Genomic DNA, 10,564 nt, shown 5'->3' with positions numbered 1-10,564 from the left:
TCCTGGACGGTTGATGGCTTTGTTAATTAAAAGCCGGGCTCTTCGCGAGCCTTCGTTCTAAAAAAAGAGGAATACGTGGATGGGAGGTTTCAGAACTGCACAAATCCTTGCGCAATTGCGAACAGAAAGAGGATCCCACGGAACATGTATGCTGTAAACCTAGGAACAAAATCACCGAAGGAGAGGAGCAAAAATAAGTTCTTCGTTACTCCGCTTATTATCTGATGCCACCCATCAGTTTCAACAATCAGTTTCAACTTTCAGCCCAGTTTTTGAAGAGGTTAGCTGCGCAATTTTGGTTGCTGGAAGTATTGGTGTTTTCTTGATGACATCATACATGTGTTTCTGATTAATTCATGAAGTACAAGGGGAAATATGTTTGAATTTCTTAATATGAGTCATAGGAATGTTAATTCTTATTTTTGCGCTCTTTAGATTTGTGTTTTCTGGTTTGATATGGTGGTGGTCATAAACACTTTCAGCAAACATGCCAGTTCTGCTTCTGAGAATTCATGACTGACAAACCTGTTATATTGATCTTGAGCCATTGCAATTGATAAAAGTTGTGTACCAAAATAACTGGAACATTCTATTTTTCTTGAAGGTTTTAGTACATGTGAATCACCACAATCTCGATAGAAAAAAAAAGTGAGTCGCCAAGATAGTTAACCTTTTTATTTTGTCCTAGCCGATGCTTTCGTTTTTTTGCGGCTTCCTTGCCGATGCTATCCAAGTATAGAAACCCATGCACTCAAATCCACACATGCCCATCCTCGTCTGGTGTTTATGTCTGCACATTTTTTTCTGTAGTGCGCATCCATGTGCCTATTTCTAAATTCTAATGCTACTAAGGCCATCTCTAGCCGATCCCCTAAAAGTTAAGGGAGTAAAACCTTTAGTGGAGTATATATACTCCACTAATTTTGGGCCGTTTCTAACTGATCCCCTAAACCTAACGAAGTAAACTTCAATTTGATCTAATTCAAAGCAATTTGAAATGAAAGTAGCATTGCATTCACACATAAACATATATAAGTCTGCACAACCAAACATAAAACACAAATTTAAACTAAACTAAGCTTAACTAAACTACTTTCGGTCGAATGTGAGGCCGAGCCAAACCTTCCTTGTCAGGTACGGTGCACCGTGATTTGGGTCCGGGCCGGTGTCGTCGTCTTCTTCATCGGGGAAGACACTCCTCCACTCGTCGACGTCAATCTCCTATCCTTCCCGCCCACCTCGCCGCCTTGGACCTCGTCGTCGAAGATAAGGTAACCTCGCCGCCGACGTCGGCAAAGATCATCCGCTCCGCCTCCACGAGCCATGTAGGCCTCGTCGGCGGCCTCGGCCTCGAGGCTCTCCCTCACCTCGCGGTCCTCCTGCGCCATACCCGAGCTCACCACCCCCGGCTTCGGCGGGAAGAGGTGGACCGGACGTGTGCCGCGTACACATATTTGCGAACATGTATACCTAAATAGTATATCCCCACTAACTCCAATTCTCTCAACATGCAAGTATGCAACTATGCCATCTCATCATGTAACATGCATGAGAAACACTTATATTAACCTGCACTAAGCATGTTACTTATGTTCAATTCTCACTAACTCTAATTCGCTCAACATGCATATATGTCACCTAACCATGTCATCATGCAAGAGAAAACACACGTATCAACATAAGAAGTGCATGGATGAACCCGGGTACATATGAACATACTTTGAAAAACACATTCTTAAATGTTAAAAAATATGGAAAAAGTTGCACGGGTACGTCTCCATGTTCTATGTGCGTACGTAAAGTTTAACCAAAAAATAACTTCTTTTGTGACCTATGCAAAAAGGACTAAAAATTAAGTACTGGAAGACTATTTGCAAGCACTGAAATTTGTCTTTTTGTGGAGACAAAAAAGACATTTTTCACAAAACTTTGTGCCATGTACACATATTTGCGAACATGTATGCGTGATATTTTCTTTTAAATTTTTTGACATTTTAAAATGTGCTTAAAATGCATTTTTTAAAAACCGGGCTCATATGCCCATGGGTTCAGGGGGCGCCCTCTCATATCAACATGCACTCATATCAAGACATATTCTACAAGTTTAGAATAATAAAATGCAATAAAATTGTACTTTAGTTTCAATTCACATATTGTTAGGTTAAATACTAATGTTTCATGCACCTAATTCCCATTGAAATAATTGCAACATATACCCGCCCACTGCAACGCGCATGGTATAATCTCTAGTATCGGAGAAAGAGCCAGACAACTACGACACCAACCGCTAACATGACCCACAAAGCACACCATAAATAACTGGCCATATGTCGGGCTGGGCCTAAAAAAGCCTGCAGCAGAAAATCCAGCCCTGATTTTCGGGCATACATTTCAAGTCCAAGCCCGGCCATTAGTGGAAAAGCCCGTTGGGCCTCGGCCGGGCCTCTTCCTTAAAACATGCATATGCAAAGCTCAAGCCCGACACGCCCCTGCCTTTGGGCTCAAAACTTAGGTCCAAGCTCGGCCCATGGGCAAGACCATGCTAGGTCGGGTCGGGCCGGGTTTCCCATGGACAGGTATAACCGTAACCTTCACTCGCAAAAAAAATACTATATAACAGTGACCTTAACGACTGGGCAAGAAAGGACAGAAGGATCACAAACCGAGTTGACCAGGTCCCGCAGCATCTAAAACAACTAAGTTTTTCAAATAATACAATTTTTATTAAATTTCAGAAATAATAAGCCGTAATTATATTTTATATTTTTAAGAAATATTACCCAGTCGGCCTACTGCTGACCGATTGGACCACTGCCGGCTGATTGGATCCAGTCGACCCACTGCTGGCCGATTGGCACCCAGTCTGCTTCCTCTAGGCTTACAGATGCATGCACCAATTTATCTGTTGAATAGGTATTTGAAAAATGTTGAGAAAAATGTTCATCATGCATATAAAAATGTGAATCAAGAATTTGTAAAAAATATTGAACAAATATTTGAAAAGTTGTTGAATAAGTATTTGAAAAATGTTGAAGAAGTATTTTAAAAAATGTTGATCATGTATATAAAAATGTTAATCAAGCATTTGCAAAAAATGTTGAACAAGTATTTGAAAAAAATGTGAAACAAGTATTTAAAAAAAATTAATCATGTATATAAAAATGTTGAACAAGTATTTGTAAAAATGTCGATCATGTATATAAAAATGTGGAATAAGTATTTGAAAAGATTTGGACAAGTATTTAAATATTTTTGAACAAGTATTTTAAAAAATTGAACAAGTATTTGAAAAAATGTTTCACATCTGGAAGCTAGTGGGGTAGTTAGCTACGCTGGGGATTGATGCCTGGTCTCCATGGCAATCACCTGCGCAGCTAACCACTCTATCACCTTCCAGTTACTGGTTAGAAAAGGGATCACGGCCAACTAGAGGTGACTGAGCCGGTCTTCTTCATTATTTCTTTCTTTCTTTTTTCTTTTCTTTCTATTTTTTTCAAATACTTGTTCAAAAAAATTAAATACTTCTCAAAAAAATTCAAATATTTATTCAACATTTTTATATACACGATCAACATTTTTAGAAATACTTGTTCAACATTTTTATATACATGACTAATAGTTTTTAAAATACTTGTTCAACATTTTTTGTAAATGCTTGATTAACATTTTTATATACATGATCAACATTTTTTAAAATACTTCTTGAACATTTTTCAAATTCCTATGGAATAGTTTTTAAATATTTGTTCAATATTTTTCAAATACTTGTTCAATTTTTTCAGATGCTTGATTAACTTTTTTCTATGCATGATCAACATTTTTTCAAATATTTTTTTCAATATTTTTTAAATACCTATTAAACAGATAAATGGGTGCATGCATCTGTCGGCCTAAAGAAAGCAAACTAGGTGCTAAACGGCCAATCGGCCAGCAGTGGGCCAACTGGCCGACTGGGGGCCAATCGGCCAACAGTAGGCCGACTGGATCCAATCGGTCAGCAGTAGGCCGACTGGGTAATGTTTTTAAAACATATAATTACGGCGTAATATTTTTGAAATTTAATAAAAAAAATGTATTATTTAAAAAAATTAGCTCTAAAACACGATGATGTCCTTGGCGATCTCCATGCAGGACGTCCAGTGCAGCGGCTTGCCCTTGCTCGACTACGGGCGACCATTTTCCAACCATTAATTATACCTCTTTTTTGTTAAGCCAGCACAAGAAAATAGCACTCCATCTAAACAAAAACTTAATTAAGCTGCATGCTATGGTTGTCACTTTCATCAGCCTCTCGAATCCTTTTCCAAAACCCAGCCTCTCGAATCAACACAGAGCTGCGTGTGTAGTGTGGGGCCACCAGGCAGCCATGCATGCATTAATATTTGTCCGAATTTGATTCGTGTGACTGGATCCGTTCCTTTGTCCAGGCATATGACTGCTGGCTTGGCCAATTTGGGAACAAGATTTGTTGGTGATTCAGTCCGTGGAAAAGGAATAAAATGATTATGTTTATTTATAAATAGCAAAACATAACATTCATTATATATACTTGCCGTTTTCAATCGGTTTTTGCTACCAAAGATTGATAATACCAATCAAGCATTTCCATATTTACGTACGACCAGGGCTATATATATGCACCATCGAAGTTGATGCGATTTGTCATCAAACACCATATCAAGGTAAGGTAATCGTGGCACAAACAAACCAACCATGGCGAGGAGGCATTGCCAAGCTCTCTCCTGCTGCCTCGTCGTCGTCCTCCTCTTCATCCTCGCCTCGTCCAGCAGCGCTTCTACTCTAGAACACATGTGCAAGTACGTCGCCACAACCCGCAAGGATATCGGCTACGACTACTGCATCAAGTTTTTCCAAGCCAACAAGACCAGCGCCGCCGCCGACAACCGCGGCCTTGGCGTCATCGCCACGCAGATCAGCCGCGCAGCAGCCTCGGACACCCTCAAGCGAATCGACACCCTCCTGGCTTCGGAGAAGGACAAGAAGATCCATGCGCGCCTCTCTGACTGCCGCGTGCTGTACTCAGCCGCGGTGAACTTGCTCGAGGTGGCGGCGAACCTCAACGCCGTGGTATCGGACACCTACACCTGTGAGAATGGGTTCCGCGTGCTAGGCGTGACTTCACCACTGGCCGCGGAGGACGCCAGATTCCTCAAGGACTGCTCCATCGCTCTCATTATAACGAGCACGTTCTGGTAGACAGCTCTAGTTACGAGTCCATGATCATTTGGATCGTTATATAAACTCTTTGAACACACAATTTCAGATCAATGATTTTGATTTTGGGTATATCGATTTTCTAGATCATTGCTCTAGTTACAGAATTTCTTTGGGACCAGCTATTTGTAAGTTGCCTAAAAAGTTACGTTGGGTAAGTCGATTTTCTGGATCATTATTGATTAAGATCCAATGGCCGTCCTTTTTTCTTCTTCCTCCAGCTTTCTTCCTCCTTCAACCGTTTCTCCTCTCACAAAATCGCCTTTTCCAAATAGTAAATTCAGTTAACTTACATGTTTTCTAGTGAATGGAAATGGCAATCATCAAAACTATGGCACACAATTTGCATATAATTGAGGTGATAAAAGGAATGCATATCGCGCATCAATGCTCGTGATTATTTTAGAGATCTGATGCCTTGTGATGAGATACCCACACTACCAAACCATTGGATGGAAGCCTGTATGGTGGTTGGATTAGCATGATGGCCTGGTCCGTGGTGCGCATCTTCCGTTGACCGTTTCCAAAATTGAAACCAGGTTAAACAGATTACGTGGGATTTAGTAATAAGGGCATCTTCAATGTCAACCCGCAAATTTGCTCCGGCATCCGTCCATGAATAGAGGGGACTAGTCCACGGACACGGATGCGGGAGCTGACACCCAGCCCAACAGTGCAATATTGTGCAGAATCGAACTCGCAACCTTGTGCCGGACAAATCATGATTCGACAAACTAAGCTAGCTCCCATTGTGTTGTAATTGAAGGTTCATACAGATTTTAAATAGTCCCACATCGCTCCCTTCAATCCAAACTTCGCAATTTAAAAAGATCTTCGAGTTTCCTGCGTATCAAGGAGCAATTTCGGGAATCAATAAGGAAGAAAATAATAAGTTGTCCCGATAAGAAAGAAAAAGAGAGGAAATTATGGATGGAAAGAGGGGATTTCAAATCTATTTACAGAGAAGAAAAAGGAAAGAGTGGATAGGTAAACAAGGAAGAGCAAGTGGAATTGAATCGGTCGGACGTGCTCTCTATGACCATCATTCTCCTTCTCCGCTCTCTTGAAAGTTTGTAATTAGAAGCCATCAGAAAAGTAGCTCAACCGGCGGATCTAGCGCGGGCGTCCGCCACCTCCTTTGATCAACAACACGTGGCCTACCTTCGACGGGCTCGTAGCGAACGACGGTGGTGTTTTTGTTTTACAACATCTACTCTGTTGCAAGAAATATTTCTGCAACATCAGTTATGTTGCATAAGTTTCTTCCATAACACTATATAGAGGTGAAGACAAAGAAAATAAATTCTGCAACATCATCTTGGTTGCAAAGCTTTTTTGCAACACGACCTATGTTGCAAAAAATAAATCCCATAACACGATCGATGCTGGAAAAAAAATCAGCAACACAATTTTTGTTACAAGAGTTTCCGCAACAAGACCATTGTTGCAAAGAAGAGAAAGACAGACAGCCGCTCGATTTTGTCTTAACTAACGGCTCGCAAGGCGGCGGATCTTTTAAAAAGATCCGCCGGCCGACGCGTAGCAGCCCCCATTTATTTCTTACAAAAACACCTCTGATTTTAATATTTTTCCTTTGAAAAAAGATTCGTCTAGGACTTGAAGCGGAGCGAGATCCACCTGCAACTTGGAGTAGACCAAATATCGATGGAAGCTTTCATGTTCGGCTTTGATCTAGAAACGCCGCCCACTTCCAAGCTGATGAAATTTAGCTTTCTTTGAAATATGAACTTTGTGTTGATACTTTTCTTTACAAAAAAGTTTTCATTACTCTCGTCGTGCTTATTAGTAAGCTTCTAAATTTCTTAGCGTGTCCACTAATATAAAAACAATACATATTCGAGCAATCTCCACTATTCAGATGCCTAAACAGTAATTAATGGTATATCAAACACGTACTAGGTTTGACTGATGATGTCAAGTTGCATGGCATAAAATCTATTTTGGCCATTGCATCATTAGTGACAATAATCTGAGATTAAAGATACTTTTAAAATTTTCATTGTGCACTAATAATCTGAATTTTTGTTATTCACCCAGATCAATTGACTCGGGGTCATGTTTCATTTCCAAACTACTGTCTTCAATAACCCTACTATCAATCGGTCCATTGTTATTGTCATAAGCAACATGTGTCCCGCGACCCAGTTTATCGACCTTGCCACCCCTGATTCATAGTAAAACACATGTCTCTAAGCCTGATTTGCGTCCCTTGAAGTCTCTCGTTGCAACGCACGGGCATATGTGCTAGTTCCATATAAACCAGACGAGATTCATTACATTTTGAACTTTTTTATATAAATCAAACGAAATTCATTACATTTTTCATATAAACTGGGCTAAACCCTACTCTAAATAATCGCCTACGCTCGTTCCCCAATTTGGCCATGAGCCTCGAGAACTGAAGCTCCGGCTATTGCCTTCTCCTTCTTCAGCTTCACCTTGACACTCTCCAGCTCCGCCTCCGGAGCCCCCGGAAATGAAACTATCCGCTTCCACGTCGCCACCAATCGGCTAATCGACCGATGATGTCCAGCCCATCAAACTTGGCTTCAACAGGAGGGAAAGAGCGGTGGCCTTCATGGTACCCAACGTGGTAGCGGTCCGGACGCCCACAAAGCCCCGTCTAGTTTGTCTTCGGTTTGCGGAAAAAAGTGCGGCCGGAACACCGAGCGGACCGATATAGACCCTCATTGGAGAGCACAACAGGTTCAGACAGTGCAGTCCGGACGGTTGCGGGTGGTTTGAGGGTCGGCGTTGAAGATGCCCTAACTACTACATATATTTCAGAAATAAATTCTACCTTTTTAGATATTTAGCAAATAAATTTTGGATGGTAAGCATAGTAATAAATTTGGAAACCTGACACTAGGTCATACAGTTTGCTGCCTTAAGATGCGACTGCCGGGCGCGGGCCCCACAGAGGAGGAGACAAAAGGGCCGCCTTAGCAGCGCCGCTAATGTTGATGGCGGATAGGAAAAGAAGCCCCACCAGCGGTTGCCGCCAGCAGCTCTCGCGGGAAGGCGTGACATTGGGCTGCGCTCCTCCCGTGTGGTGGTCAGAGGCGGGAAGCAGAAGGAAGGAGTCACGGGAAGGCGTGACCAGGGGACACTGTGTTGGTGCCGGAACGCCTCTGTGCAGTAGGGTTGAGAGAGATGGAGCTATAGAATTAGAACGAGGACATGCACGATGCATCTATCTGTGCTAGAACGGCAGGGAGTATGGGAGAGACCATCAGGAGATAGCATCCTTTTTTTCTTGGAAATGAAACATTAGAAATGAAATATAATCTTAGAAATCAAACAATGTTCAATAAAAAACAAAAAACATACATAATCAAAATCAATGAATTCAAATGTTTTGATAATTTTGTAAAAAACTCTTTAAATGAATTGCACTGTATGTTTCTCGCTAAAAGATTGTTTCATGCATCACTATTCTTCCATCTAATGGCAGTGCAAAGCTTAAATATGCGGCAATAAAGGACGTTGGGGTGGCCTTTTCACATCAACACTTCATGATCCAAAAACGAAACTACTTCACAGCCGATGCGAAATGGACGATTCATGCAAGATTGATGATCAAATGGCCGTGCTGGACTTCATTCAATATTTTGATGGCTGGATGTGTAGAATCATGCAGCAGTCGTGCATGGGTGTCGTGTGTGTAGCATTACTGATCCAAAAAAGAAACGAAAATGCAACCTGTGGCAACACACACTCATATGCATCTTAAAGAGATAAGGGTAACCTTATCTCAATGTTTATCAGAGTTGGATATGAGCAGCGTGTAATGGCACGTGAAGCAAGTTTTGTTATTTTTTCCACCCATTGCAACACAAGGGCTTATCATTTGATTTCATGATTCGTGTTCTGCTTACGTAGTGATTTAATTTTCGGCACTCATGTTGAATAGTGACATGTACAAGTTGCACGAGTACTCCTGGTATGGTTATTGGGTTAGGGCCGAATATTTTTTCCCTCCAGTTATAACGCACGGACATTTTTGCTAATGTATGCCTATGTATCAACCAAACTTCTTACTGCAATAGGAATAAGAATCCTGGTAGACAATTATACAATAATCTTCTGCTGAAATATACCTACATATGGAGTGCGGTGTTTCGATGCCCAGACTTATCTGCACCCGTCCAAAAAAAACACAAAAAATTCCAATCTATTTTTACATGGTAGACAATTTATCACGTGAGGTCCGCTCCAAATTTTAGATCATTTGGACTTCTGAGAAGCTCTCAACAAAAAAAGACAAATCGGGTCAGAACAGTGCATGAACAGTAAACTTTTTTACAGACTCTGAATTTGTCTTTTTTTGCCGAGAGCTGTTTAGATGTCCAAATAATTTAAAAATTAAAGCATACCACACGCATCAAATTATCTATCACATATAAAAAAAATTGGAAATGCATCTTTCTTTCTTCAATTAGCAGAGCATCTCAAAATTGCTCAAAAAACCAAAAGTGAATACAGGTCGGTTATTCAAGACCACAAACGATGGTTGAACCCAAATGGCTGCCTGGTCGGATCAATCCACTCAATTTATACTGATTCTAGCCGTATGTTGGGTAGCCATGGTACATGTTTGACCAGAACTGAATCTGCTACGATGTGGAGCTGTGCCAAATCGACTCACGGAGGCGCGTTATGAGAGATAAGGGGCGAACAGAACTGAATCCACTAAGGCCTTCCACTATGTACTCAGTGCCACATTTCTTAAAAGCCAGCCACGTATATGCAGATGGCAGTTGAACTTTCTATGGCACCGGTCACACAATGTGAAAGATTTCGCATCCACTTCAGCACGGGCCTGCATGCATATAAATTAGTAATATATCTGTCTAACTTACCCAAGGACCAGTGTCATGGGGTGTTGCTTCGCATGAGAAAGGACCAAGACGCGCTTAATTTATTGGCTCACCGAATTTGGCACCGGAGCAAGCAGAAGCATCGATGCCTAGAATTTTTTACTTGGCACCGGGCTGGACAATGTAGGGCATCGGTGCTAAATATCAAAAAGCAAATTTGGCACCGATTATGGCCTACATAGTGGAAGGCCTAACGGAGACGTGCAGATCATTTCAGGGCCCCTCTCAACATAAAAAAAGACCGACTAGCGGGAACAAATCGGTCCACAGAGATGATCTCGTAGGATTATGAGAAGGCGGCTGCTAGGAATCATCCGACTTATTTCAGTCGGGTCCCCAACCGTCCGATCAAATCCCTCGATACGTTGGATTAGTCAACCTAGACCGCGTCGCTCTGACACAATAGAACGCCGCACGTGGCCTTGTCT

General features: G+C 41.5%; 1 protein-coding gene and 1 non-coding gene across 2 annotated transcripts; both read left to right on the top strand.

The window, feature by feature from the left end:
• The first annotated feature begins 454 nt into the window (after window positions 1–454).
• Window positions 455–550, top strand: LOC123132743 (small nucleolar RNA Z223). Its single transcript, XR_006465013.1, has one exon. It is a non-coding gene; the product is annotated as a small nucleolar RNA Z223 (small nucleolar RNA).
• A 4,157-nt stretch (window positions 551–4,707) lies between these two features.
• Window positions 4,708–5,217, top strand: LOC123131472 (putative invertase inhibitor). The gene has a single exon (XM_044551143.1). It carries the CDS (start codon window positions 4,714–4,716, stop codon window positions 5,215–5,217), a length of 504 nt encoding a protein of 167 aa, XP_044407078.1. The 5' UTR covers window positions 4,708–4,713.
• The last annotated feature ends 5,347 nt before the right edge of the window (window positions 5,218–10,564 follow it).

This window comes from Triticum aestivum, chromosome 6A, assembly GCF_018294505.1.
Source record: "Triticum aestivum cultivar Chinese Spring chromosome 6A, IWGSC CS RefSeq v2.1, whole genome shotgun sequence".
Taxonomy (NCBI): domain Eukaryota; kingdom Viridiplantae; phylum Streptophyta; class Magnoliopsida; order Poales; family Poaceae; genus Triticum; species Triticum aestivum.
The sequence above is the reverse complement of the archived record's forward strand: the minus strand, read 5'-3'. Positions and strand labels throughout refer to the sequence as shown.